Here is a 27,514-nt window from a genome sequence, read left to right as displayed (position 1 = left end):
ATAGTTTTGTATAATTGATTATTTTCAACAGTTTTAAAAGCGTAATATTCTTTATTCGTTTCATTTTGCGTTAACTTTGCGTGAGAGTATTCGGTAGTTTACAAAGAAAAAAATTGCTTTGCCGTGTGATTGTTGCAATGCTGGCAAGTGCCAACTAAATTATATGCTAACTATTGATTAAATACAATAAATTGATATTTTACTTTGCTTTGCTTTGCTTTTTTACAGGCAATTCGTTGGATTCTTGCTGTCGGGTGTGATTGTTGTATAAGTAAAGCTTTCGTCTTTATTATTGTGACAATGAAATAAACAAAACCGAAAATGGAAAATGCTTTGAATATATAATACTTAAGTTATTTTTAATTGTTTTATTTGACAAAATCAATTGTGCAGTATGCTTTAAAGTTTTGAAAACAGGAATTAATTATTAATAGTATGTATCTATTAGATATCTCTTGTATTGTATTTTCATCTATTAGAGTCTTTTATTTAAAAAATAGAATTTCTATGCTTATGTCTCTAATATTTTTTTTCTTTTCGGTAATCTACAACATTTTTTCACTTCTTTTAAATACATATCGCATTATGTGTCGTGTGTGTGTATGTTACTTTTATATTGTAAAAGGTATTTTGTTTTTAGGTGTTCTTTGTTTTGCAGTTTACTGCGATTGCCTTTGAAACACGCTAGTACATATGTTATTAATATTTTGTTTTATACGAGTATGTTTTTTTTTTTTTTTTTTTTTTTTTTTTTTTTTTTTTTTTGCAGAGAGACTATTCTATTAAAGTGTTTGCTCTGTATAATTAATTAGTTATTGCAGTTTATATTAGATTCATTAACTTTCAACCATTGCATGCACCTAAATAAACATCTTACGTTGTCTCGTTCAAATATTGTTTGTTGTTCCGTTAGCCGTCTACTTAAACTTGGCGTTTGCTTCCTCACTTTCGAAGTGTTTTGTTTGTAGGTATGTATAAACTATTTACAATCATTAAACGGACACTAGATGGTTGTTTCTTATCGCTTAACGCCTAACGCTTAGCACATATCTCATAGTTCATTATACTGTAAAACATTAAGTTTCCTGCATATGTTACGTTGTATCATCGTCAGTGTTTTTGTGTCTGGGATTTGCGCACTTGTGGAAATTATACAATAGTCGAGGCTTCTTAAACTTGATATGAATCACATATATCTATACATAGCATATATACTGATATATGTGTGTGTATGTGTATAAACATTGCTGTTGGCCTTTGCTACCTCTCGCTTCAGCTGCTACCCGTTCGTGCATTATCTTTTGGCCTCCTTTTCCTGCAAATACATGCGCTGACTCAGCGGCTTTGTATATATCCAATTATCGCCCACAGGCTTGAAGTGCTGCAAATGAGGATCAGTAATTAATATTGATATATACATATATAATAAATATTTAATTTAGTTTACTTTGTGCTCCCAAGCCAAGTCGTATTCCTTGCGAACCTTTGCTTGATCGCGCTGCTGCTGCTCTACGACGAATTTGGCATTTGTCGCGCGCTCGATGTCATTGAATCTATTTTGAATAGAATATTATTAAAATTTATAAGAATAACGGTTAAATTATAACAAATGCAGATCATTAATTATATAGAATTATGAATTTTACTTGAGTCCCGCAGTCACTTCCTTCCAAACACGTCGCGATTCATATTCATCCTGCTCAACGATTGGTCGAACTTGTTTCTTAAATATGGGTATGCGATTTACGTCGACGAATACTTCAGTTTTCTAGAAAATTAAAGATGCACGGTGGTTTTAAGCATTTGGAGTAACAAAAATACACAGGCACATCTACACAACAATTAGACCAAGTGGGAATTGAAAACGTGGGCAGGCAGAGTTTAGTGTATTGGTTTAATTTTCTAGATAAACAAAGTAAAGTCCCAAACTATTTAAGAGAAAAGTACAAGTATCGCAAAAAGTAAATTGGAGCAGGTTAAAAAGGTAGACAGGATAGATATAGATACAGGTGTTTAGATATAGATAGATATAGATGTAGCTGCCAACGCGTAGGGTTGTTTCTTGCAGCCCCTTGCATTGTCACAGAAAGGGATGAAACAAGTACGTTTTAAACATTGATACGTTAATATACAACTCTACATATGCAATATACTGGCTTAGGCTTGTGTGCAGCATGCGTGTTGCAACTTACATTCTTATCGTGCCACTTGGCCTCCATTAGGCCGCTCCACTCGCCGGCAATCGAAACAAACGGCTTTTTGTCATTGGGCGAATATATCTAAAGAGTTAAATAATGTATTAAAATACATATAATATAATTACTTATTGCGATTAACCCACCTCGGCGGTAACTTTGTTACGCTTGCCGCCATAGAAGGGCTTTGTAAGAAATTCTACGTTGGCATAGTAGCCCGTCTGTGGGCATTTGATTTCAACTGAGCCGCCCAGCTCAATCCAAGGCACAGTTAAAATAGACCTAATAGATGTCAATAAATATGCATTATTTATTATCCGTTGGCGACCTTGTTATATCATACCTGCCATAACCATTGGGGAACGTTACAATGTACTCCTCGCTGCGATCCACCAGGGTAACGACGCCCTCACCGATATTGTGCACCCCAATGGATAGGCCCAGAAATTTTGATTTTGTCCAGACGTGAGCAGTAAATGTTATCTTCTTATTATAATGCTCGGCATAAAAGGCGGAAACTGTGTTAAGTATAGTCAAAAATTAATTGAAGTTAAAGTTGGCTGCATTATCATCTGTCACCCACTTGGCGGATGATGAGACACCTGCTCGGCTAAGAAGGTTAGCTGATCCCGCCGACACCAAGGCACAGGACCATCCTTTACTTCCGGTTCATTTTGGGTTTCACCTGCAATAGAGGCAAACGAAATATATATTAGAGACATAGCAACATTTTCGACTATTATTTGACTACCTGGAATATCCCAATGGCACTGAAATACTTCGCCCAATATGGGGTTATAGGGCTTTTTGGCCACCGCGCTCTTACGGCCCGCATGATAAGCGCTCAAATACCAACGACAAACCTGGACGATGCGATCACGTGGGTCATCCAGTTCCGAGATTCTAAAAGAGATTTAAATACATAGAAATATAAATGTCGATATATATGAGTAAGCTTATGCAACTTACTTGATAAACAAATCGGGATGGGCAAAATAGTCGGCATACATTTCGAGTAAAGAACGACGCTCCAAAATGAATGTTGGCAGCACCACCTTAGTGAGATCCATGCCAATCTTCACCTGGGACAACAGATGCGTTATCATTGAGCCGTGCGCCTCCATGCTGAGGTCCATCTCCTCCTCCTCCTCGTACAGAGCATCATAGTCGATGCCATTATCATAGCTCGATGACCGAGAGCTGGGCACTTTGCTCGAACCGGTCTCATCAACTTCGGCTACTGTCTTTGTTTTTATTGCTGTAGCTGACGAGCTAGGTTTTGGCGTTGTTGTTCCGGCTACATCGATGCCACCACCATAGCTGTCCTGCGGTTTATCGTGCGTGGGCGACGACTCCACAAAGCCACGCGTAGTGGTGCTGAGTTAATTAAAGACTTGTTGATTAGTATTCTGCTAAGGATCTGGACCAACTAAACGTTACATGCATAACTTATGAATTGCCCAGATTTAAATCTTTAAATGATGTCAGCCTTGGTCCTTTCTCCCTCTGTTATACTCAATCACTCTCTCTCTCTCTCTCTCTCTCGCACACTTCCTCTCGGTACGTGCCTTGGCTCATTTACAATTTACAAAACAGATGGACGAATGGACACATTTACACACTGTCTCATACGCACACACATACACACACGCGCACACAAATAGATTTGCAAGTGGTGCTTACCTTAGGCTTACACGTCGTACCCACTTCTTAAACATGGCAACTCTGGTAATTCGGTTGCGAACTCAGTTTAAGGTGCATTCAAATCTTTAATATGGCGAGAACAAACTTTTGTTTTGCATACTTTGCGGCGTCAGCTGTGCGCAACAAATTATACAGCTTCAACATACATATACATATACATACACAAACACGCAAGGAAATTCATTTACACATTTACACCCACACACAATCACACAGTCACACAGAAACAAAAATCAAAGCAGAACCTATGAGCATTTCGCCATATTATACGAAACCAAAAAAAAAACAGAAACAATGAGCAAAGGCGAAGAGTCAACAGTCAGCAACGAACGCAACTACAAACTGACAGGACGAAATCGTAAATTGCACGACGTACCCCGGAGGCCAGAGCTTAGTTGGGTTGAACTGGGGACGACGTCAACAACGACGACGACGGCAACAACAACAATGTGTCAGCTGTGACGTGTTGGCGTTGCCAAATCGGCTGACGCTGCTACTTGCACTATTGCATAAATGCTTTACAGGCGACTGACCAACTTAAATACTAACACACGTGCACGCATACATATGTAAATGAGTTTGTGTTTGTCTGCCTGTGTGATACCTGTGCTGCAGCTGCATTGCGCATGCGCAATTCCAAATACCGACTAAAAAACGTGAAGTCGGGCATTTAAAAAAGCATAAGCAACCACACACATACCCACACATGTGTATGTTTGCAAATGTGTGCATTTAAATGCAGTTGTACGCATTGAGGTAACCGGCATCTGTTCACATGGCAACACTGGCAAATATCCGTTTGTTTAGTTTACACACCCACACATGCACACTTACCAGCCAATTGGTGAGCTGCCCAGGCTAGTGAACGGATCATCGTTGGCATCGTAAAAGTCATCTTCACCTTCACTGCTCGAATACGAGGTCTCAGGTACGACCAGTCCCAATGGCGCTGTGGTCGCTGTAATGATTCAAATATGAATATCTATTAATCAAATGCTTTTCACTCGAATTCTAATTGCCAATTCATCGATTAGCAAACTCATAAGCAGCCCTCTTGGGGCACATGCACACACATGCCAACTTCTATATGTAGGCATGCATTGTGTGTGTGAGTGTGACCCTGAATCATGAAATGCCATATTTTGTTTACAAGCTTCTCATACATATCGAATATTCTGATATGACAGAAGTCAAAATACCCTATATCTGACTTGTATTAACAGATGTTTGCATTATATTCTATAGAATTTTTTAAAGAAAGAATATCTGCAATAATAATATACTCATTAAATAACACAACTATTGTACATGGTATTATCTCTGTGCACATTTGTTTATAAATCAAATGATAAACAAGAGTTCGCCTATATGTGTATAAAGGGCTTATCAAGCGTTTTATATGTGTACATACATATACACATGCTTAAACAAAGAGATAAGACAATCGCAAATCGCTTGAGATATCTAATATACCCTATGGCCATTTCAAGGGTAAACAGTCAAATTGAAACAGAAACAACATGCAGCGCAAATGAGACCATAAAAAAAATAATATGCACTGGGACGACATTTACCGTTTTCCGTTGCTGAATCATCCTCATCGTCGCCGGCCAGCTCGTTCTTGAGCGACAAATGGGCCTCGTTTGGCTTGTCGCCGATGCCGCTGCCACCGCTGCTGCTGCTGCCGCCGCCGCCGTCACCTCCACCGCCGCCGCCGCCGCTGCCCGGCGATGCCATCATAATGCCCGTCGTGTTTGTTGTAACTGTGGGGCCATTGTAAATGCCATTGACGGGGTGCGCCATATTTTTGGCAATTTGTAGACTAACAATTGAGTGTTTGATATGATCCAACATGGCCTGCAAAATGCAATAAATAAACAAAAGAGAGAGAAAGAGAGAGAGAGAGAGAGAATGGTTTAAAACAAATACAGCACCAAAAGATGTCAAGACCTCGATTAAATAACAATGCCGGATGGACTGAGCCAGCGCCTGTCCCACTCTATTCGCCTGACCACTGATTCGTTCTGTTCTGTTCCGAATACAGTTTGGCTCGAAGTTTGCCAAGGAAATGAGCAGCTGCTTTGTTGCAGCAGCTGGCGCAAGTTGGCGAATTTTCCCATACCCCTCATGCATATCTAATAATACGAGCCCTTCTCGGGCCTAACCCTGAACTTGCATTGAAAATCAATAATTCAGCAAACTCTTGACTAAATTCAAATTTCAATTTAAAAACGAAACAAACAACTTTGCTTTAAACCACATTGTAAGAAACGTCTAACATGCTGTTCACACAGATTATTTATACAGAAGAAAAATTAGATAATTTTTTGGCTAAATGGATGACGAACTGATTGACCCCATGGAACATTCCATGGATGAGATACGCCACAATTTCGAGAACTATAAAATGCGCCGTGCCCGCTTGCTCAGGGCGGACGAGACCCAAGACGCGAGGATTCAACTCGATAAGGAGCTACAGGATTTACGCGCCGAAATGCAGGAGCTGCGCCTGGAAATGAGCACACTGCATACGCGCCAATCGGAGCTTCTATGCTGGCACGATGACAATGCCATTGAGGAGCTGCCTTCGAGCATTTGTGAACTGGATCTAATACATAAACAGAAAACGAATGACATCGTTCCTAGTCAACAGCCAATGGAGCTAACGGGCTGCCAGCAGAAGGACGAGCTACAGCCAGATCAGAATCAGCTGGTCATCAACTGCGAGTCCAGTCCGTGTCTCTTTGACTACTGCCACATGCACGTCGACAGTCATCTGCTGCTGCTGCACTACTTCTGCGATCACAATGAGGAAACTTCCGCTTCGCAGCGCTGCCACAAGGTGTGCAAGGGCCAGCGTGTCATCCTGTCCTTTGATAGCCGTTGCTGTAAGTTTAAGCAGAACCATGTGATTGGATTGCTCGCCTATATTGGCCCATGGATGGCGGAGAAGCAGCAGCAGCAAAAGCCGCTCGATTTGTGGAAATCAGCTGGCGACATATACGACGCATTTTTGCCCCAGGAGCAAGCTCATCTGGCCAGCAACGTGCCAATTGTGGTGCTCATCTGCTTGACGGCTTCGAAGGCTGCCTTGCAGGACAAGCCACTCCCACATCGCACCTTGCCTCCAACTAATGCCGAAGATCAGGTATTTGTCATTTGGCTAGCGACGACACAGGATCTGCAGGTGAAGCTGCGTGCCAGCCTGAAACTCTGTGGACGGGATGCAGCCATCCAGGCAAAGGCCCAGGTGGCCGTCTGCCAGGTGCGAATCTGTGGAGACGCGGGTCGCTTCATGCCGGTGGATACAAACTATTGGCGTCTATCGTTCAGCGAGATTCAAAAGATATCGAATGACTTTCGAGACGAACTGCATCTGGAGATTGATCTTACGCAACTTAGCCCCAACTGGAGCCCGATCTGCTGACCAAAGACTGCATTCTACTCACACTTGCGTTATCCTGTAGGGCCTTGCACTTGGCCTGCTCCGTGGCGTCGTTCAGCTCAGCGATGCGTTTGTCCAGCGACTGTTGAGGATTTGTTTAAGAAATTTGAGTTTGATTTTGATTACATAAAGGTTAAATCTAACATATTGTATTTCAGTTGCCCGCCACTCACGTTGGTTTGCTCTATCATCAACTGCAGGTAGGCATCCGCTTCGGCGACGCGGCGACCGACCAGCTCCAAGTGATTGGCCCGTTTGCCACTCGACTCCTTCGTGTAGCCGCCGGCAATGTAGAAGGCGCTCTGGCTGTCCCACAGACGCGAACGATTCGCGTGCCGTCGTATTGTGTCCTCCAGACGTCGCACCCACTGCTCACGCTCGTCGGCGTGCCGCGCCTGCATACAGTTCGATTGGGTGGTCGGGTGGTGCGATAGTTGGCCGTTCGTTTCGTTTGCCAATAAGTTTTATCGTTACAAAAAAGGTGGAGCAGCAGCGCCAAAGGGAAAAGGAGGGAAAGGAGAAACAAGCAGAGAAACGAAATCAGTGAAAATACTTAAGAAATATAGACTTGACAATGTGTGGGAGTAAGTGGTTCAGATTGTGTGGACTCCTATGTGAGCTCTGTGTGGGAGGGTCAGTGTATGAGGCTCTGTGTGTGTAGTTCTTGAGAGTTCAAAAGTTTAGTGCCCATTTAATAAAGGCGTATTAGGCTTAAGCGTGTCAATATACATGTACTATATTAAATCTACTCTCAAATAAATATATATACACATACATATGTATATATGATATATTTGCTCTATTAGAGCAGAGAGTCAGCTCGTTTGAAAGAGTAGAATTATGGCCTATTTTGAGTAATACTACAGAGGAGCATAAATATATATGTATGCAATATTCTTTCTGCTTCCCTTTCGCCTCCTCCTCTTCTCCTGCTGCCATCCAATAAGCTCTCACCTCTCCCAACTATTTCACTCCATACTGCTACGTCTCATCAGCCTCCACAGAAAAAAAAAAAAAAATTATATAGCTAAAAAGAAAAAGACTCGACTCTACTTGAATTTGTGAGAATCGAAGAGGAAGGCGCTGCCCGAAAATTCATTGTGTATAAGCTAGGCATATTCCTTAAAGGATTAACAGACATAGATTGACATAACTAATCTTATTGATATATATGTATTTGTGTGTACAAACACACACATATAATATCGTTATTAGAAATGTATTTGTTTATTGAACGAGCTTCTAATTTTTCCACCCAGGAAGGAATACATTAATTAAGAAATGTTAGCAAAGCTGACCAAAGCTAAGAAAATTAAACAATTAAATGGAATTTCATTAAAAGTCGATTTACATGTGTACATATAAAGCAGCTAATGTTAACAATTAGGCAGCGACGTTACAGTTCAGAAGTCCAATATATAGCAAATATATCGTATATAAGGTAACGTAAATAATTGAAAGTATGTAGAGCCCTGTATACACCGATAAGCAATAGTTCTGTGAAAACTAATTTAAATATTTTTGCATACTTAAATTGTTTTCAATTTTGTTGTACAGTGAAAAGTTCTAAAACTTAACAAAAGTTACAAATTCTATATAATATGAACTGAATGAACTAATAATAAAAAATAAAAAAACTTTACTTAATAACTGAATTGTAAATCATTTTGATTAGTATATGAACGTTACACGTACCTGAAAATGGAAGGTCTTGTGATCCACAGTTATGGTAAATGTATTATCCTCCTGATCATCGATGCCAATGAGGGCATCCTTGAGTCTAACGCAACCGCGCCGCACGCCCTTCATCATTTTCTCCTTGGACTGTAATTGGAAAGAAAGATATATAAATGTATATAATATATAAACATATATACCACATAGATACTACGCATTTGAAAGGGTCTGTGACGGCGCGTGACGTTCGCATAGGCCAGCGTAACGTCGGAATGCAAAATAAGTTTAATTGTATAAATTAATTCAGTTTGCCGAGTCGCTAAGGTGCTCAAAACCAAAAGAATCAATTAACAAATGCCCACACATCAGCGATAAGTCGGGACGTGAACATTCCCAGCGCTAATCGGCTCGATTAGTCCACATTTGTACATACATATATATATATATATATAAATACATATATATTTAAGGATACGGCACACGGAATACAGTTCAAAATGGATAAGCCCAGTGAGAATTTGAGTGCATTTGAAACAAAGTTCCAATTGAGAATTATATAAAATTTTTTATCAAAGCATATGATGTCCAGCATCCTGCTATAATGGCCACGCCTTGGTTTATGCTGAGTGTCCTGGGATTATATTTGGTTGTGGTGACCCGTCTGGGACCCAAGTGAGTATCAAAAGTATCCAAGTTTTGTGCATTTAGAACTAGAATTTCGAATGCGATGGACAAAATAATTTATGCAAAGCGGACTCTAAACTTTGAATTCAAGTCGAATTGACCTATTGGGGAATATGTTACGCCCTGAAACTGTACAACAGTAATCGAATTTTGTATTTTACACTTTCAAGTTTTATGCTCTTTCGAAAACCGTATGAACTGAAAAAATTGATTATAGTGCATAATATTGTTCAGGTTGTGTCGTGCATATTCGTTGTCTACGAGGTGGGTCCACATTGAAGATCTTTCAAAGTTATCATCTCTGAATATATATTGAACATTCGATACTATCGCCAGATTCTGCACATAACGGAGTATACGATTCTGTACTTTTGGAAATGCAGCGTTGTGGAGGAGACGCCCGAACGGATGGCTCGTCATTTCCGCTTGGCCTACTTCCTCTTCTGGCTAAAGCTGTCGGAGCTCATAGAGACGGTTATATTCGTGATGCGCCAGAAACAGAATCAGGTGACCAAGCTGCACGTGTTCCATCATATCAGCACCGTCACACTCATCTATATGCTGATCAATCACAATCGTAAAAATGGTGCGTACCCAAATTGTTGATACTCCTCGAAGGAGCTTTTTGCTGACTGACGCAATTCTACATTGATTGCTTTCTTACAGGCTGCGATGCGCTGTTTCCCATTCTGCTCAATTCCAATGTCCATATCATTATGTACACCTATTATCTGGTTGCCGCCGTGGCTGATAAGCGAACGGTGCGTGCCCTGATGCCCGTTAAGAAGTCAATAACGGTTTTGCAGATGGTGCAGTTCATACTGATCTTAATCCATGCCATATTGGTATCGGTGAATTGCGGCGTGGAGAAGGCCATCTTCATGTACTTCATATTTGTTATTGGGCTTATGTTCTATGGATTCTACGACTTCTATCGCAAGTCCTACCAGAGCTCCAAGCGCAGAAAAAGTTCTATCGCTGTTGCCGTTGTTGCTGCTGCAGCTGAAGCAGCTGAGGTGAAATTACAATAAATATATACATATATATGTACAGCCAAACAGACAAATACACACACACACACACACACACACGCACATGTGTGTGAATTTTGAAATTTGATTAATTGACGACAATTGGGTTGAGGGAGGCGAAGCTCTTATTTATGACTGACTGCCAGATAAGATAACAATTAACGCAGCTCCAATTTAAGTAGATAAACATGACAAATATTTCCATCACTTGTCAACGGAGAAGTGAGGATCACTTACCGTATAGTAGGAGAGCAGGCCCGCATTCTCGTCCAAAACGAAGAAGCGATATTGCCATCCTTTCATTACGTTTGTCCATTTGCTCAGCGTGCCCTCCAGTGTGCCAGATGAGGTGGATGCCATGTTTTAAATGCTGGAGCTGCAGTTTCACCTAATACTGAACGCTGATGCCAATTTGATTTCCACTTGCACTGCCACTGCCTCAGCCTCTGCCGCCGTTGTCAGCTGATCTCCCGGGCTGCCGTTTGAGCGGTGTGTGAGTGGGATAGGTGCTGGTGTCTCTGTCTGGTGACGCAACTGTCCTCCTACTCGCTCGTACAATCCAAACTTTACTACGCTCGTAGCAGGGCTTGGAAAAACAAAGCATTTATTGTTATGCCGTGATTGTGCCTGCTTATTAATGGTTCGCTTGTTGTCTCGCTCAATAGAGCGAGTGAGGTAATCTAAAAAAAGAGTTGCCAACGTAGGCATATTTTATTGGTATTTTTATATACCGAAATGCAGTAACACTTTTCACTTGTTTATAATCGGCGCGCACAAGAAAATTCTCGATAGCTTAACGATAAATTAACCGTCGATATATTTAAATATATATTTTAAAACATGATCTTTATTTAAAAACTTTTTGGCTTAAAACTAGGAATGAGTAAGGTTTTCTTTGTGTGTGTGTGTAATGAAATTAACAAATTCTAATGGTATTTTTGCCCATAACAACTATGGCTCCTTCATCTTGAACTTCTTTCAGAGCATCCTCAAATTGTTCACGTGTAATCATCTAAAATTAAAGTTAATTTCAATTAGTAAGTAATTAAAATTGGTAATAAAAAACTTACAATTTGAGAGCCCTCCTTGATCTCCTTGAATAGTTTCTGGTAGGGCACAGTTGGCACTTTACCCTTCTTCTTAAGATTTTCCTTGATGGCAGCGACCAAGTCGGCGCGTTTCTTGCGAGCTGCCGTAGACAAGCCGGTGGTGAGGATGCCCACATCGATTTTGCCCGATAGCGGATCCGTAGCAGATTGTTTAAGTGCCTCGCGATGCAGACGCCAAGCCTCCTCCACATCCTGCAGCTCCACCGAATTGCTTAGCCGAACTTTGGCATGCGCCTCGGACAGACGGATCAAGCTCTCTAGTTGCCGGGGATAAGCTGAGATCTGACCACGGCCAGCGCCCACCTTGCGCATATCCACATACGCCTGGATCAGACGCTGTTGCGCCTCATCCGAGAGAGTGGGCGACAGATGCTCCCGAGCATAGGCAATGTAATCACGCAAAACGCTCATATCCTGCAAGAAAAGTTATTAAGAGAAGCTCTTGAAGTTCTGAAGTGTCTGGATTCTTACAAACATAGTGTCTTCCTCCTCGTGACGGGTCACATAGTAAAGAGAGACCAAATGACTTGCCAGACGTTTGTCAAAGAGCTCATCTTGAGGATCCAGTACCAGGAAAATCAAATCGAAGCGCGAGAGCAACGTGTGCGGCAATTGGACATTGTCAATGATATTTTTACGCTTATTCCACTGTGACTCGGCGGGATTTGCGGCAGCCAAAATTGATGTTCTTGCATTCAATTGACAAATGATGCCAGCCTTGGCGATGCTCAAGGTCTGCTGCTCCATCACCTCGTGCAGGACACTGCGCGTTGAATCGTTCATCTTATCGAACTCATCTATGCAGCAAACACCGTTGTCAGCTAGCACAAGAGCTCCACTAGAATTGAAAGAATCCTTTAGTAGATAGTTTACATGGGAAGTGCGGATCACCTACGTTTGCAGCACTAGTTGACGTGTCTCCGGATCCTTGGTCACATAGGCAGTCAAGCCCACAGCTGAGGAGCCACGTCCCGATGTATACTGCGACCGCGGCACCAGATTGTAGACGTACTGCAGCATTTGCGACTTGGATGTGCCTGGATCACCGCAGAGCAGCAAATGAATTTCCGACCTAAAGTTCTGGCGGCCAAGCGTCGAGTGTTTCTTCTTGGTGCCGCCAAAGAGCTGCAGCAGTATTCCCTTCTTAATGTCATCGTTCTCATAGATGGAGGGCGCAATAGCGCGGGCCAAGCGATCATAGATATCGGGCTTCTTCGACAGCAATTGCAGCAGTTCCACACGCTCGGGTGGGAATATGTGATCCTTGCTGTAGGGGGAAGCAACGAGTGAATGTTAATAACAATTTCTGTTATGACAAATACATTGTAACTACTCACCCCTCCTCCTCTTCGTACAGACGCTTGTTATCGACCTTACGGAAATGAACCACATCGACGTGCGTCTTGTACACACTCTTCACATTCTGGCCTTTGCCTCTTAGGGGCGTGGCACGATAGATGCCAGTGACTGTGACACGATCACCCGCCTGCACTTTGTCTACCAGATCGTTGTGGGCATATAGCAGGACATTGTGTGGCGTCTGGCCAGCTGCCATATCGTCGGGAGATTCCTGCAACTTGATGAGCTGCTTGTCTGTAAACTCGCTGCGATTGTGGATGATGCGGAAGCAGTGATTGGTGTTGCAATTGGTGCACAGCGTTGGCTGGGCAATGCGACCGCGATCCACCTCGACGGTGGTGCAGAAGGAGCAAATGTTGCACATGAAGAACGCTTCACGCATTTCGGGTATTACGTTCGACGAGCGAATGACCATGCCACTAATACTAATCAATTGGTCCATGTCTTCCGGATTCAGAGAGCGCATATTACGTGTCTTATCCGCATTGAAGGGTCGCACTTGAATCTGATGCTCTAGCTCAGCGGCCGGATATTGCTCAAAGAACATCTCATTTATGGCCATATCAAAGCCAGGAATCACCTCCTGTGGATAGCATATCAACTGGCGGTACAAGTCCTGATCAAATGTCTTCAGATGTGCGCAATTCAGATTCAGATAGGGCTCCTCCAGCGTGTGAATCTCCTCCAGCTTTTGCAGATACAATGGCTGATTAACATCTATATTTTCCGAAATCTCATCCTGCTCTGCACTGGGATCGATGAAGCGCATAATAAACGATTTGAACTTGGACTTGCATTGACTGATAACCACATTGGTGCCCCAGACAACCAGCTGAGGAGCTGAAGAGGACTCCGACACCGGATCGGTCTCTGATCCCTTTTCGGCTATGGGTTCCAGCTGTAAGAATATGGGCTATAGTATATTCTAACTGTGAAATTACAGAATATAAAGATTCTTACACCCGATGTGCCCCCAATGGCCACTTGGCGTATGCGCTTGTCCGTTCGTATATCTGGACGCGCACGCAACGGAGTGCCGCGTATACCGGAGCGTGGTGTACGAATAGAGCCCATGGAGCTGGGCGTGCCATAGTTTAGCGGAGAGCTCAAGTCAATCTCACTCATGCCGCCCAGGCCTCGAGCCGGACTCGTAGCGGGCAAGCTAATATTGGCCGGCGATGTGGGCGGCAGACTAATGTTGTCCGATGCCCTGCCGGCCACTCGGCCAGGGCCCATGCGCATGGGTGTATCTACATCCTGAGCAGCAATGCCTACGCACACACATAAATTTAGTTAATGTTATTTCAAATGTGCACTCAAAACTCACCTCGTGTGGGCGTGCGCGCTCCTTGCTTTGGTGTGCCAGACCTGACATTGGGTGATTGAGCTGGACTTGACATTTTCAAATTATTTCACTTATTTCCGTGCAAGTTCTCCAAGTATTCCACAACAAATAGCAGCACTTCTGAATCTTGTTTATGGAGGAACGCGCTGTGAATTTGCGCGGGAAATGTTGACAGTTGCAGCTGAGACGCGTGTGCGTAGTGTTGGTAAATGTCAATGGGGCAGTAAGTAGTGCTGTAAAACGTACAGCTGGCACTTGCCGCGAAAAACTCCAATTCGAATAATCGCGATGAAAATGGTAAGGAAATTAACTACAACATTTTCGTGTGCCCATTTCAAACTTATCAGTAGTCCGCCCATAACACAAGGAAATCGTTTCTAACATTGTTAACTTGGCCAGAACAGTGGGGCCATGTGGCAACCCTGCCCTTTTTGGCAACACAACATTCTACGTCAGTCAGACTTAGTTTAGAGACGGGACCAGGGCGAGCAGTCTTTATTGTTAGCAGTGTCTTCTAAATTACCAATGTAGCAAAATTTCAAAAAAATCCGGCCTCTACTAAAAAATTAACCAAAAACAACTTTTGATTTCAAAGACAATGTCTCAATAACTTTGAATGTGAAACTAATAAGAAAAACCCAGAAACAAAAAAAAAAAACTAAGGAAATTAATAGACAGTAAAGGAAAACAAGTAAATTAAAAAAAAAAAAAGAAAAAAAGAGAAGAACAAATTTGCTTAACCCAAATTGGAATTGAGAAGACAGTACTAACGGGTTTTATGCACATTTCAATTGCCTTGTTCACCGTGGAAGTTGGGCGGTACGACAAAATAGAGTATTAAGTGCCCGGCGAAGCTGTACATAGGCCCTTGGACAACACGACACTGCGGCTGCCGTTGCTGGTGCTGCTGCTGCTGCAATCATGTCAAGCGAGGAGATGCTATACGCAAAGGTACACATTTACACATTATATTGATGCCCCACAAGTGCATTGTTGGCAATTGCGCGCTGTTGTCGTCGTCGTCAGCTAGCCTCATAGTGTTAAGAATGGGAGGCTTATAAAAACGCATACATAATAACAATAACAACGTGCGATACATGCATGTGTGCTGTGTGTGTGTGTGGGTGTTTGTTTGTATGTGCGCCCATTTCATTTCGCTTTTGCATTTCCTATTCGTTTCTTGCAAGTTTCTTCCAGGTCAACCCTAATTGATGTCATGTTGCATTTTCGGAATCGAAAATATGCTTCGAAATGAATCACTTGCTTATCACAAACACACAAACACACACACACACACACACCAAAATAACAGAAGAGTAAAACTTTCGCGTTGATAAGCGCGTCATATTCGTGTGAAGCATGAGCTTCAATCACAATTGAGAGGGTATGTGGGTATGACTGTGCGTCTGTGTCTGTCTATGTGTGTGTGTACGCTCGAGTAGAGTGAGGAGTTCTGCGGGGGCAGAATTCGAGCCATGGCTTTAGGTTGCTCAAGCTGCGTGGCATTGGGTAATCGTTGCAAATTTGTGGCAGGTCATGTTCAATGTTTTGATTTATGACTCTCCATCTGACTTTTCTCTCTTTACGCTCTCTCTCTCTTGTTTAGGGCTCCAAAATTTGGATACCCCATGCGGAACAGGTGTGGGAGAGCGCCTCTTTGGAGGAGAGCTATCACAAAGGTGACACCATATTGAAAATTCAAACCGAATCGGGTGCTTTGAAAGAGATCAAACTAAAGCCGGATGGCAGCAATTTACCTCCGCTGCGGAACCCAGCCATTCTGGTGGGCCAAAACGATTTGACCACCCTATCGTATTTACATGAGCCCGGTGTGCTATACAATCTACGTGTACGCTTCTGTGAACGTCAGATCATTTATACCTATTGTGGCATTATTTTGGTTGCCATCAATCCATATGCGGATCTGCCGCTGTATGGACCCAACATTATCCGCGCCTATCGCGGACATGCCATGGGCGACCTGGAGCCACACATCTTTGCGCTGGCGGAGGAGGCCTACACCAAGCTGGAGCGTGAGAATTGTAATCTGAGCATCATCGTCAGCGGCGAATCGGGTGCCGGCAAGACGGTCTCGGCGAAATATGCGATGCGCTACTTCGCAGCCGTCGGCGGCTCGGAATCGGAGACTCAGGTCGAACGCAAGGTGCTGGCATCTTCACCGATCATGGAGGCCTTTGGCAATGCCAAGACGACACGCAATGACAACAGCTCCCGTTTCGGCAAATTCACGAAATTGCTGTTCACCAATCAGATGGGCGTCATGTACCTCCAGGGGGCCACCGTGCACACCTATCTGCTGGAGAAGTCTCGTGTGGTGTATCAGGCGCAGGGCGAGCGCAATTACCATATTTTCTATCAGCTGTGTGCGGCGCGTGCCAAATATCCAGAACTGGTGCTGGGTAAGCTTGCTAATTCAATTACACAAATTATCTTCCTATTGATATATATGTGTTCTATAATCCCGCAGATCATCAGGATAGTTATCAGTTCTTGAACATGGGCGGCTCACCGGACATTGAGCGCATCTCGGATGCGGACCAGTTCAACGAAACCGTCCAGGCAATGACCGTCTTGGGTTTCTCCATACAACAAATTGCCGATATCGTGAAGATCTTAGCCGGCATCCTGCATTTGGGCAACATTGCGGTGTCCAAGAAGTACATGGAGGGCAGCGATGTGGAGGACTCCGATTCTTGTGATATATTTGTGAGTGGCAGAAGCACTGTTTATCATCATCCCACTGTTAATCATCTCTTTTAAAACGATTGCAGCAAAACGATTTGCATTTGCAAGTAACTGGCGATCTATTAAAAATAAATGCTGAGGATTTGCGTCGCTGGCTATTGATGCGTAAGATAGAGTCGGCCAATGAATATGTGCTGATACCGAACAACAAAGAGATGGCGATGGCGGCGCGCGATGCGCTGGCCAAGCACATATACGCGAAGCTATTTCAGTATATAGTCAATGTGCTGAATAAGAGCTTGCATAACGGTAGCAAACAGTGCAGCTTCATTGGCGTCCTCGATATCTACGGCTTCGAAACGTTCGAAGTGAACTCGTTTGAACAGTTTTGCATAAACTATGCGAACGAAAAGCTCCAGCAGCAATTCAACCAGCATGTCTTTAAGCTAGAACAGGAGGAGTACCTCAAAGAGGGTATTACCTGGACCATGATCGACTTCTATGACAATCAGCCGTGCATTGATCTCATTGAAACGCGTCTGGGTGTGCTCGATCTGCTCGACGAGGAGTGTAGAGTAAATAGTTCACATTTTGTGCACTTTGCGTATACATTTTACATTTCATTTGTTTCCTTGCAGATGCCCAAAGGGTCAGATGAGAGCTGGGCGGGTAAACTGGTGGATAAGTGCAACAAATTTCCACATTTTGAGAAACCACGCTTTGGCACCACAAGTGAGCGCTGCAGCAACCCGCTTAATGGGCTTTAATCTATCTCGCATATACCTTAGGTTTCTTTATCAAGCACTTCTCGGATACGGTTGAGTACGATGTGAATGGATTTCTGGAGAAGAATCGCGATACGGTCTCCAAGGAGCTGACAAATGTGCTGACGCAGTCCAACATGCAGCTGTGCAAGCAAGTGATGATACTCGAGGAGGTGGACACACTCGGCACGGATGCCAACAAGATTGCCACCACCTTAGGCGGACGTGTTGTAATTAGTGCTAACCGAAAACAGGTGCGTGACTCAGCCAATAAACCACGCACAGTCAACAAAATTTGTGATGCTTATTGTAATAATTGTATTGCTCATTTGTATTTCCATACGCTTGTTGTCCATCAACCACTGTTCACTGTACTATGCCCAATGTCCATTGTCCATTGTCCACTGTCCACTGTACTGCTAAACTGGGCCAACAGCAACTCAACGAGACGCGTCGAAGAGTTAGTGTTTCTGTCTTATAGACAAGTTTTCTATATATATATATGTCTTTTATACCATAATATGAATTGTGCCTAATGTTCATTTCTTTATCTAGGTCGTATCATCTAAGCAGCATAAGAAAACTGTGGGCTCACAGTTCCAGGAGAGTCTGGCCTCGCTCATCTCAACTTTACATGCCACAACGCCGCATTATGTGCGCTGCATTAAGGTATGTACTATATATATCCATATATATATCTGTTACTTCTTAAATACCTTTTTTACTCTTACAGCCAAATGATGACAAGATCGCCTTTAAGTGGGAGACGGCCAAGATCATTCAGCAGCTGCGCGCCTGCGGCGTTTTGGAAACTGTTCGCATTTCGGCTGCTGGATTTCCATCTCGCTGGCTTTATCCTGATTTCTATATGCGCTATCAGCTGCTGGCGCATCGCAGTCAAATCGATAAGAATGATATGAAGCAATCGTGCCGCAATATTGTGCTCAAATGGATACAGGACGAGGACAAATATCGCTTTGGCAATACGCAGATCTTCTTCAGAGCCGGTCAGGTGGCCTACTTGGAGCAGGTGCGCGCTAATCTACGCAAGAAGTACATCACCACGGTGCAGTCGGTGGTGCGACGTTTCATTAAGCGACGCCGCTATGTCAAACTGCAAAAAATCATCTTCGGCATACAGCGTCATGCACGTGGCTACATGGCGCGTATGCGTGCCCAGAAATTGAGAGAGGCGCGCGCCGCTCTGATATTATCGAAGTACGCACGTGGCTGGCTGTGCCGCCGTCGCTATTTGCGACTGTGCCACTCGGTTGCCGGCATTCAGCAGTATGCCAGGGGCATGTTGGCACGCAATCGGTTCTATGCCATGCGGGATTACTTCCGAGCTGTGCAGATCCAGCGGTTCGTGCGTGGCGTGTTGGCACGTCGCGCCTATCAGAAACGCCGGCGTAGCATAATCATTTGCCAGGCTGCTGTGAGACGTTTCTTGGCCCGTCGCCAGTTCAAGCGCATGAAGGCGGAGGCAAAGACCATCTCCCACATGGAGAATAAGTACATGGGATTGGAGAACAAGATCATATCCATGCAGCAGCGCATCGACGAACTCAATCGGGACAACAGCGCGCTCAAGCACAAGACCAGCGAGATAAGCGTCCTAAAGTTTGTTTACAATCGCCTTTATATAGTACATACTCTATATTCCTGATCTTTGCAGAATGAAGCTGGAGATGAAGAAGAACTTGGAGCATGAGTTCAAGAATATCAAGGCAGCTTGCTTGGATAAGGATAAGCTGATCGAGGCGCTGAATAAGCAGCTGGAATCGGAACGCGATGAGAAAATGCAGCTGCTGGAGGAGAACGGTCATTCGCAGGAGGAGTGGAACAAACAGAAGCAAATCTGGTGCATGGAGAACAGAGAGTTGCGCAAGCAAGTGGACTCCATGATCGAAATGGCAAAGAATGCCGCGGGCAATCAGCGCGAGCATGAGGAGCGCATGCTCACCGAGATAGACAACAAGGAGCTGAACGAAGCCTATCAGCGTGCCATCAAGGACAAGGAGGTGATCGAGAACGAGAACTACTTGCTGAAGGAGGAACTCAGTCACTTTCAGCAGCAGCATAACGGCATCGCCGCCTTTAACATGCATCACACGCGCACCGCCAGCAATGCCTCCAGTCAGAACGAGGATGATGTTGGCTATGGCTCTGCCAAAAATACGCTCGAAATAAATAGCAGATACCCAGACTTGAGGAATAAGAATGGTATGCAGGCTGTTATAATCCTAAGATATTAATAATAATTGGGGTTCCATTGCTTGCAGACTCTTTCTTGGACAATACCAGCATTGTGGTCAAGTTGCGCTCGATACTCGAGGAGGAGAAGCAGAAGCACAGGAGCTTGCAGGAGCAGTATGTTAAGCTGGCGAGCCGTAATAAGCCCACTGAGGATTCATTCCGGTAAGTAGCGCACATTTCGAGCCCTTTGTAAAACATACAACACACACACACACACATGCGGCTATATAGTCAGCTTTAGTCTAATTACAAATTATATATATTATGTATATTGTTGCCACACACTTGCCATCATAGCGTGTCCGAGCTTGAGGTAGAGAACGAGAAGCTACGCAGCGACTACGATCAGCTGCGAACGAGCATTAAACACGGTGTTGAGATCAACGAGCTGAATGGTAACATTCGAAAACATTCCCACTGCGTTCCATTTGCTATATTCAATTCAATCCCCTTTCCCCTACCCTCTCTCTCTCTCTCTCTTCCATCTCTTTCCATATGTGTTTGTAGCCCAACATGCTGCCCTCCAAGAGGAAGTACGTAGGCGGCGCGAGGAGTGCATCCAATTAAAGGCTGTGCTCCTGCAGCAGAGCCAAACGTTGCGCTCCATCGAGCCAGAAAGCCTGCAGCTGCGTGGCAGCGATGCCAGCAATGTGCACGAGCTGATGGAGGCGTTCCACTCACAGAAGCTAGTGAACAGGCAATTGGAATCAGAGCTGAAAGCCATAACCGAGGAACACAACAGCAAACTAATTGAAATGACTCAGGCCATTGAGCGCTTGAATAACGAGAAGGATGAATTGCAAGAGGTGCTATTCAAGAGCATAGACGAATCTGATCAGGACAATATAGAAACACTGAAGCAGAACGATCGATATTTGCGCCTGGAGCTGAAGAAGGCCATAACACAATATTTGCTCGTGCAGGACGAGCTGAAGCTGGCCAATGCCAAGCTAAAGGCCTACAGGCAGGACGGCGGCAAGCTGGAGAATCAGCTGGAGGAGGAAATGAGTCGCAACAAGGCGGCGAATAACAATAACAGCAACGATGTTGGCGCCAATGTGACCAAGCAGAAGTCTCAAAATCCGCTCGGCCTGATGAAGTTCCACAACAGCGATCTGGACAAGATATTGCAGCGTCTGCTGAGTAGCCTAACGCCTCGAACTGTTGTTGGCCTTTTACCAGGCTTTCCTGCTTATCTGATCTTTATGTGTATTCGGTAAAGTGGTGCAAAAATTTCAATCTATCTGCTCGATGAGCTAATCCTTATCCATTTGCAGCTATACCGACCTGACCAATGCCGATGACGATGTGCGCGAGCTATTGAGTAAATTTGTAATGCAAATCAAGAAAATGCATAGAACTCCACATCCCATTGAGAATCGCGTAATTTGGCTGGTTAACTCCATAACGTAAGATATCTGCTCTTAATGGTGGCTGAAAGAAATCTGATTGGTCTGTCTATCCATTTACAGACTCCTTAATCTGCTGAAGCAATACGGCGATGTTGAGGAATACGTCAAGTTTAATACGGAGAAACAGAACCAGCAACAATTGAAGAATTTTAATCTCTTCGAATATCGGCGCGTTATTCTCGACTTGATTGTGAATCTATATCAGGCACTTGTCATGCAGATACAGAGTTTGCTAGATCCCAAAATTGTTCCAGCCATATTGAACAATGATGAGATTCAGCGCACCCGACATCCGCATGGAATGCGCAATCGCAGTGCGGATGCCTCGTCACCGGATCATGGAAATGTGCCTGCTTGGAAGCAGCTAATTGGCCAATTGGAGCACTTCTACAAGCAATTCCAGCACTTCGGACTGGACAGCATATATGCTGAGCAGATCTTCAGTCAGCTTCTCTATTTCGTCTGTGCCGTGGCGCTCAATTGCTTAATGCTGCGCGGCGACATTTGTATGTGGGAGACTGGCATGATAATACGTTATAATCTGGGCTGCATTGAGGATTGGGTGCGCGACAAGAAGATGGTGAGTAGCAACTAGTTATCTCCATATCTATTATCTTTCATCTGCATCTCTTTTCTATCCGCAGTCGAATGAGGTGCTCGCTCCATTGGCCCCATTGAATCAAGTCTCTCAGTTGTTACAGTCGCGCAAGAGCGAAGAGGATGTACAAACCATATGCGACCTGTGTACATCGCTGAATACCGCCCAGGTGTTGAAGGTCATGAAGTCATACAAACTGGATGATTATGAAAGCGAAATAACAAACGTGTTTCTGGATAAGCTGACACAGAAATTGAATGCTCGCAAAATGGTAAGAAGCTTAGAAATAACTGTAATATATAACGTGCTTTAATGCAGTCTCATTTGCAGCCCAAGAGCGATGAATTCACAATGGACCAAAACTTCATACATCCGTTTAAGGTGATGTTCAAGTACAGTGACATCAAATTGGAGGAGATTGAGTTGCCGCCACATTTAAATCTCGATGAATTCCTCACGAAAATATAAATTTAGTACGGGAGTCCGTGTGAAACAAATAACGCTCGTTTGCCATTTTGACGTGAATTCATCTTGTTTTGTATTATATTATATATGAGTCGTATTTAAGTGTAGTCAGCATGCAAAAGTGCATAATATGTAGTTCCTGTTTAGTCTAAAGTCCAAACGATACCCTTTTACATTCTATTCTTTTCCCCTTCAGACCGCCAGACTACTTTTTGCCAATTTTGTAAACTTATTTATGCAGACATTCGAAACTTGTTAAGGGTTCTCAACCAATGAAATTATAAGAAAAAAATTAAATGTATGTACATCATGTGGTTGGAGTTCAACTCCATTAAACAGAAAATATCATTCCTAAGTTGCAATAATTAATTAACCTTGTACCTTAAATTATAAATCTGAAAAAAAGAGACATATATATATATTTATATATACAACAACTATATATTTATGTATAGCAAATGTACTTAATGATCGTAGAAATGTTATAGAATTGTATGTATACAACGGCCGATTTGTTGCCTTAATCGATTGCAATACAGACTTGTAAGTGTTAAGATAATAAGAATCTATATATATATACCTGTAACTATATACACATATGTAGAGCGCTATATTTGTAACGATGCTGTATTCGATTTATGTATTCTCATATTATTTTTTTGTTTTTGATTTATAACTTACGTGTGTTAGCGTGTGCCCTAAATGGAACTTAGCTGAATCAAACTGAAAAAGAAACGAAAACAATATTTACTGTTGGCATTTGCTTGAAAAGTTATATGATAAATCCTTTATGTTATATATAAATATTTATATATAATCATACACATGTACAATGAAATTATACCGGAGAATTTGTACAAAGGCGATTTACACTTGTATGCGTCAATAAAAGCTATTAGCAAATAACAGGTGCCTTGGACAGTTTATTCTTGGGCAGGTCAAGAGAGGGCAATCGGTTAGTTATCATGCCCGTTGCCACAGTGGCTCCGTTCTCGCGTATGGTGAAGGGCTGGCCGGGTGTCATGACCATCTTGCGCAGCAGCGTGACACGCACCTGGCCATGCTCGCCGGGCATCAGCATTGACTCCTGTGGAACTGAAGGGGGCTGCGGTTAGTAATGATATTTTAATAATAACTTAATTGAGCAACTCACTTATATCAATGCGAGCTGGTTGATTCCATGTCATACTGAACAGCTGCTGTATGTACTTGGATAACATGGGCTTGCTGCGTCCGCCCTCGGCACGTGAGAGCAGGTACATGGAGCCCTCGAAGTGATTGGATATATCCTCCGAGCCAGTTGCGCAGAGCAGCATGCCTCGTTCCACAGATGAAATTTTAATGCCCCGCAATAGGGCGCCCACATTTTCGCCGGCCAGTGCCTGCGGCACGCTCTTGCGGAATATCTGTATATCACTAACGCTGGTCTTCAAATTCTGGCTAAAGCCAAGAAGATCGGCGTCCGCGTTGCGGGCTATGGTGCCGCGCTTAATAGTTCCCACGACCACAGTTCCGCGTCCTGGCACCGTAAATGCGTTATCGATGGGTAAAATAAAGGGTGCTTGGGTATCCCGCGTGGGCGTTGGTATATACGAGTCGCAGTGCGCTAGCAGCTTCTCGATTGCTGGCACACCAAACGGGGACATATCGTCACGCAACGCCAGCAACGCCGAGCCACATATCACTGGACTGTTGACGCCATCGAAGCCAAAGTCCGACAGCATTTCACGCATTTCAATCTCTACCAATTCCAGCACCTCGTTGTCAACTAGATCCGCCTTGTTGATGAACACCACAATACGCTCTATGCCCACTTGCTTTGCCAGCAACAAATGTTCCCGAGTCTGTGGCATTTGTCCATCAGTGGCGGCCACCACTAAAATGGCTCCATCCATTTGCGATGCACCCGAAATCATGTTCTGCAAGACTTTCAGTTAGAGAGCAATAATAATTTGTGAGCAGTCCGACTAACCTTTATGTAATCCGCATGGCCCGGACAGTCGGTATGTGCGTAGGTGCGTTCTGCGGTCGCATAGCCAATGTGACAGGCATTTATGGTAATGCCGCGGGCCTTTTCCTCAGGCGCCCGATCGATTTGGTCATAAGACATGTAATCAGCCAAACCTTTTCTCGACTGAATTTTGGTTATTGCCGCCGTGAGCGTTGTCTTGCCATGATCGACATGCCCAATGGTGCCCACATTGCAGTGTGGTCGCTCCCGCTGATTGGGGTCCACCTTTAGCTTGTCCTGAATATTTGTCGCAAACGACCGTGAATTAGCGCATATTCTGCTGGTGCTGCGGCCATTGCAAGGAGTAGTCAATGCACCATGCAGCCTGTGTAGAGCGGCTGCTTCGTATTGCCTGCAAAGCTTAAGCAAAACACGTCTCATAGTCAGAAAAACCAATGCACGTAACCGTTTGCAAAGAGCTAACACGCCGCAGTGTCCAATCAAAACAAAAACAGCTGTTTTCGTTAGCGATTACCAGCTCGCAGTGTTGTAAAATGACCTAAAGTTTAGAACGGAAATTTTGTTGCAAGAAATTTTGTCGATACGAGTAAATTTTGTAAAATGTCTTTATTTATTTGAAATATCTTCTGTTTGTGGGAATGTGTTTGAGTACGATGCGGCGTCCGTTGACTCCGCAACTTTTAAACTATTTCGTATGATTTTATGCGTACGCTTCATATGCACACCCAAACTGACGCGCTCTGCGAATTTCGTATTGCATAGACTGCACTGCAAAGTCTTCTCCTTGTGGATGTGACGATGCTTGACCAATGCGTTTGCATTTGTGAATGCTTTCTGGCATATTTCACACACCTTATCGCGTATATTCAGATGCGCCTTTATGTGGTCCTTGAGATCGCGTTTAGTCAGAAAATCCTTGGGGCACATGCTGCACTTGAATGCCCGTATTTTGGTATGCACAGCCGTCACATGGTTGCTCATTTGGATCTTCTGCTTGAACGATTTGCCACAAAACTCACAGACAAACGGCTTGGCTACGTGTTTCTCGTCATGGGTACGCATATGGCTGCTCAATTGGCTGGCGAATGCAAAGCTGCGCTCGCACACGCTGCAGCTGAACGTCTTGCCCATGTGCACACGCTGATTGTGCTGCTGTAAGTGGCAGCGGCGCTCGAAGTGATTCTCACAGAAGGTGCACTTGAACCAGCCACCTTCGCCGATCTTATGTGCTCTATATTGATGCGCCTGCAGAGCGTGATCCGTGCTGAAGCTGGTCTGGCAAACGTCACAGGGTATTTGTTGGCGGAATGTTTTCGTTCTCAGGAAGCTCTTGCATGTGTCAATATATCGTTTCTCGGCCTTCAACAGGCCGATTGTCTGGGTCTCTGTCAGTCCTTTGATTCTGCGGGAATACCATTGCCGTAAATGCAGCACACTGTCGTAGACATCATAGTGTGTGACCACGCCCAAGGGTATCTCGATGGCAAGCAGATCAGTCATTGACATATAAGCTGATTTGCGTTCACTTAAATTGGCAAAGTCCTTGTGCGTCGGATCGTACAGCTGTGGAAACTTGGAATAGAGCGCTATAAACTGTGTTGTCAGTGGATTTGTTTCTGTAAACACCAACTGTAAAGAGTCTATGATTAGATATTGAATAGAAATTGAACTAAAACCACTTGATTCACCTTTATTTTATTATCTCCACTTTCGTCGTCACTTTCCGGCTCCTCCACATCACAGCGCTTCCCTAGGAAGCTATACATTTCGTAATAATACAAAGGTAATTTTGTTAGTTTCTTGGTACGCTTCTGACGACTTATCGTCGCGTACTGGCTGTGCAGGCTGGCTATACATTTCTTGAGCTTGTAGTTAGTTAAATGCACATTAATATTTGTTTTCAACTGCTCAATTAATGTGGCGTAGGCAGCTGAACGTTTTGCCTTATCCTTGAAAGAGCCATGTTTGGGATCCCAGAGACAGGGATGCGCCTTGTAGAGCTCAATGAATTGCGTAATTCGTGGATTGCGGCGATAAAATGTCGGATTGAACTAAATGTATATATGGAGAACAGAACTTCTTTAAATCGTTGAGTTTTTTTTAAGGAATATAATAAATGTATTTACTTTGACTATTGGCGTAAAACTCTTTTTGCTGAACTCTTCTTCGGGTTTCTGGGCATCTGCTTCAGTCGGTGATTCGTCTCCCATCTAAGGCAAAGAATTAAGAACTTGTTAAAAATAGAGATTATCCTAATATTAAATTCTTACCTCTTCTTCAAAATCATATTCGCTATCGTCGTCATCTTCTCTGTCGCTTAATGCATTTGGTAAATCAACGAAAGCTGCTTCTGCTAAACAATCTTTATTGTCAACCTCATCCTCACTTTCTATATGCATTGGCTCGGTTTTGAGCTCTTGAGAGCTGTCCCAGGACGCCTTGTCCTCATCTTGTTCCTCTTTGTGTACATTTCGTATGTGATAGACAAATTCTTGCCATTTCTCCAGGCTCACTTCGACATCGCAGTGACTTTTACAATACGCACAGCTTAGAAAGAAATCGTCGTAATTGTTGCGCACTAATACTGTTCCACAAATAACCATTTTGAGCACATTTCCTTGCAGTCTTTTAATTAATACAAATATTTATAAACATACTTAAAGTGTTCTAGCTTCAGATAATTCATTATCATAGAATGTGATATCGATATAATTATCAGCTGCTTAGCAGTGCTGAAAAGCTGCACTAAAAACCTTGGCGCGCGAAATTGTTGATTGCAGGTCGGCTGACAA

The 27,514-nt window shown here is 43.6% G+C and overlaps 7 protein-coding genes across 11 annotated transcripts; 3 read left to right on the top strand and 4 right to left on the bottom strand.

The window, feature by feature from the left end:
- Window positions 1-31: 31 nt before the first annotated feature.
- LOC108616582 (oxysterol-binding protein-related protein 9) lies at window positions 32-11,419 on the bottom strand. Of its 4 annotated transcripts, XM_018011885.2 has the most exons (15): window positions 10,974-11,419; window positions 9,040-9,168; window positions 7,518-7,739; window positions 7,349-7,426; window positions 5,474-5,756; window positions 4,734-4,857; window positions 3,165-3,572; window positions 2,947-3,098; window positions 2,779-2,880; window positions 2,539-2,713; window positions 2,342-2,477; window positions 2,193-2,279; window positions 1,647-1,768; window positions 1,448-1,553; window positions 32-1,381 (listed from the first exon to the last, which is right to left on the bottom strand). In XM_018011885.2, exons 1-15 carry the CDS (start codon window positions 11,094-11,096, stop codon window positions 1,295-1,297), a joined length of 2,334 nt encoding a protein of 777 aa, XP_017867374.1. In that variant the 5' UTR covers window positions 11,097-11,419; the 3' UTR covers window positions 32-1,294. The 4 variants fall into 4 exon arrangements, with proteins under 4 accessions (XP_017867374.1, XP_089325661.1, XP_089325660.1 ...); XM_089469535.1 differs by lacking the exons at window positions 9,040-9,168; window positions 10,974-11,419 and adding an exon at window positions 8,299-8,314; XM_089469534.1 differs by lacking the exons at window positions 7,349-7,426; window positions 7,518-7,739; window positions 9,040-9,168; window positions 10,974-11,419 and adding an exon at window positions 5,850-6,032.
- Window positions 6,210-7,496, top strand: LOC108616585 (uncharacterized). The gene has a single exon (XM_018011893.2). It carries the CDS (start codon window positions 6,235-6,237, stop codon window positions 7,324-7,326), a length of 1,092 nt encoding a protein of 363 aa, XP_017867382.2. The 5' UTR covers window positions 6,210-6,234; the 3' UTR covers window positions 7,327-7,496.
- LOC108616586 (very long chain fatty acid elongase 1) lies at window positions 9,352-10,824 on the top strand. The gene is made up of 5 exons (XM_018011894.2): window positions 9,352-9,531; window positions 9,597-9,693; window positions 9,876-9,969; window positions 10,042-10,291; window positions 10,372-10,824. Exons 1-5 carry the CDS (start codon window positions 9,519-9,521, stop codon window positions 10,734-10,736), a joined length of 819 nt encoding a protein of 272 aa, XP_017867383.1. The 5' UTR covers window positions 9,352-9,518; the 3' UTR covers window positions 10,737-10,824.
- A 144-nt stretch (window positions 11,420-11,563) lies between the features above and the next one.
- dpa (disc proliferation abnormal) lies at window positions 11,564-14,771 on the bottom strand. The gene is made up of 7 exons (XM_018011884.2): window positions 14,532-14,771; window positions 14,165-14,475; window positions 13,183-14,102; window positions 12,741-13,112; window positions 12,317-12,683; window positions 11,807-12,259; window positions 11,564-11,748 (listed from the first exon to the last, which is right to left on the bottom strand). Exons 1-7 carry the CDS (start codon window positions 14,602-14,604, stop codon window positions 11,653-11,655), a joined length of 2,592 nt encoding a protein of 863 aa, XP_017867373.1. The 5' UTR covers window positions 14,605-14,771; the 3' UTR covers window positions 11,564-11,652.
- Window positions 14,772-14,957: 186 nt separating this feature from the next.
- Window positions 14,958-23,119, top strand: didum (dilute class unconventional myosin). Of its 2 annotated transcripts, XM_018011881.2 has the most exons (17): window positions 14,958-15,500; window positions 16,156-16,969; window positions 17,038-17,276; window positions 17,342-17,830; window positions 17,894-17,987; window positions 18,044-18,273; window positions 18,456-18,479; window positions 18,575-18,688; window positions 18,753-19,639; window positions 19,695-20,242; window positions 20,302-20,437; window positions 20,573-20,670; window positions 20,783-21,491; window positions 21,553-21,684; window positions 21,748-22,267; window positions 22,332-22,556; window positions 22,616-23,119. In XM_018011881.2, exons 1-17 carry the CDS (start codon window positions 15,471-15,473, stop codon window positions 22,751-22,753), a joined length of 5,427 nt encoding a protein of 1,808 aa, XP_017867370.1. In that variant the 5' UTR covers window positions 14,958-15,470; the 3' UTR covers window positions 22,754-23,119. The 2 variants fall into 2 exon arrangements, with proteins under 2 accessions (XP_017867370.1, XP_017867371.1); XM_018011882.2 differs by lacking the exon at window positions 18,456-18,479 and having other exon boundaries at window positions 14,960-15,500.
- A 377-nt stretch (window positions 23,120-23,496) lies between these two features.
- Window positions 23,497-25,307, bottom strand: mEFTu2 (mitochondrial translation elongation factor Tu 2). Its single transcript, XM_018011892.2, has 3 exons — window positions 24,723-25,307; window positions 23,904-24,669; window positions 23,497-23,845 (listed from the first exon to the last, which is right to left on the bottom strand). Exons 1-3 carry the CDS (start codon window positions 25,140-25,142, stop codon window positions 23,646-23,648), a joined length of 1,386 nt encoding a protein of 461 aa, XP_017867381.1. The 5' UTR covers window positions 25,143-25,307; the 3' UTR covers window positions 23,497-23,645.
- Window positions 25,308-25,309: 2 nt separating this feature from the next.
- Window positions 25,310-27,464, bottom strand: az2 (zinc finger protein az2). Its single transcript, XM_018011891.2, has 4 exons — window positions 26,993-27,464; window positions 26,849-26,932; window positions 26,411-26,773; window positions 25,310-26,351 (listed from the first exon to the last, which is right to left on the bottom strand). The coding sequence occupies exons 1-4, from the start codon at window positions 27,323-27,325 to the stop codon at window positions 25,329-25,331; spliced, it is 1,803 nt and encodes a 600-aa protein (XP_017867380.1). The 5' UTR covers window positions 27,326-27,464; the 3' UTR covers window positions 25,310-25,328.
- Window positions 27,465-27,514: the final 50 nt, after the last annotated feature.

The sequence above is a fragment of the Drosophila arizonae genome, chromosome 5 (genome assembly GCF_054131065.1).
Source record: "Drosophila arizonae isolate 15081-1271.41 chromosome 5, UAZ_ARI_1.0, whole genome shotgun sequence".
NCBI lineage: Eukaryota > Metazoa > Arthropoda > Insecta > Diptera > Drosophilidae > Drosophila > Drosophila arizonae.
The sequence above is the reverse complement of the archived record's forward strand: the minus strand, read 5'-3'. Positions and strand labels throughout refer to the sequence as shown.

What these genes read in the sequence shown, in the direction of transcription:
- LOC108616585 (XM_018011893.2), top strand. Translation starts at nt 6,235, where the DNA reads ATGGATGACGAACTGATTGACCCCATGGAACATTCCATGGATGAGATA.
- dpa (XM_018011884.2), bottom strand. Translation starts at nt 14,604, where the DNA reads ATGTCAAGTCCAGCTCAATCACCCAATGTCAGGTCTGGCACACCAAAG. An exon ending in CTGTACGAAGAGGAGGAGGG is followed by an intron (nt 13,113 to 13,182) that starts GTGAGTAGTTAC and finishes TTCCCCCTACAG; the next exon opens with CAAGGATCACATATTCCCAC. An exon ending in TCAAGGAGGGCTCTCAAATT is followed by an intron (nt 11,749 to 11,806) that starts GTAAGTTTTTTA and finishes CTTTAATTTTAG; the next exon opens with ATGATTACACGTGAACAATT.
- LOC108616582 (XM_018011885.2), bottom strand. Translation starts at nt 11,096, where the DNA reads ATGGCATCCACCTCATCTGGCACACTGGAGGGCACGCTGAGCAAATGG. An exon ending in ACAAGACCTTCCATTTTCAG is followed by an intron (nt 7,740 to 9,039) that starts GTACGTGTAACG and finishes AACTGTATGCAG; the next exon opens with GCGCGGCACGCCGACGAGCG. An exon ending in GTAACAAAGTTACCGCCGAG is followed by an intron (nt 2,280 to 2,341) that starts GTGGGTTAATCG and finishes TTAACTCTTTAG; the next exon opens with ATATATTCGCCCAATGACAA.
- az2 (XM_018011891.2), bottom strand. Translation starts at nt 27,325, where the DNA reads ATGGTTATTTGTGGAACAGTATTAGTGCGCAACAATTACGACGATTTC. An exon ending in AATATGATTTTGAAGAAGAG is followed by an intron (nt 26,933 to 26,992) that starts GTAAGAATTTAA and finishes TCTTTGCCTTAG; the next exon opens with ATGGGAGACGAATCACCGAC. An exon ending in GTTTTACGCCAATAGTCAAA is followed by an intron (nt 26,774 to 26,848) that starts GTAAATACATTT and finishes ATATACATTTAG; the next exon opens with TTCAATCCGACATTTTATCG.
- didum (XM_018011881.2), top strand. Translation starts at nt 15,471, where the DNA reads ATGTCAAGCGAGGAGATGCTATACGCAAAG. An exon ending in AGGAGATGCTATACGCAAAG is followed by an intron (nt 15,501 to 16,155) that starts GTACACATTTAC and finishes TCTCTTGTTTAG; the next exon opens with GGCTCCAAAATTTGGATACC. An exon ending in AGCGAGATAAGCGTCCTAAA is followed by an intron (nt 19,640 to 19,694) that starts GTTTGTTTACAA and finishes TGATCTTTGCAG; the next exon opens with AATGAAGCTGGAGATGAAGA.
- LOC108616586 (XM_018011894.2), top strand. An exon ending in GCATATTCGTTGTCTACGAG is followed by an intron (nt 9,970 to 10,041) that starts GTGGGTCCACAT and finishes TACTATCGCCAG; the next exon opens with ATTCTGCACATAACGGAGTA. An exon ending in CAATCACAATCGTAAAAATG is followed by an intron (nt 10,292 to 10,371) that starts GTGCGTACCCAA and finishes GCTTTCTTACAG; the next exon opens with GCTGCGATGCGCTGTTTCCC.
- mEFTu2 (XM_018011892.2), bottom strand. Translation starts at nt 25,142, where the DNA reads ATGAGACGTGTTTTGCTTAAGCTTTGCAGGCAATACGAAGCAGCCGCT. An exon ending in GCCATGCGGATTACATAAAG is followed by an intron (nt 24,670 to 24,722) that starts GTTAGTCGGACT and finishes AAAGTCTTGCAG; the next exon opens with AACATGATTTCGGGTGCATC. An exon ending in ACCAGCTCGCATTGATATAA is followed by an intron (nt 23,846 to 23,903) that starts GTGAGTTGCTCA and finishes AGCCCCCTTCAG; the next exon opens with TTCCACAGGAGTCAATGCTG.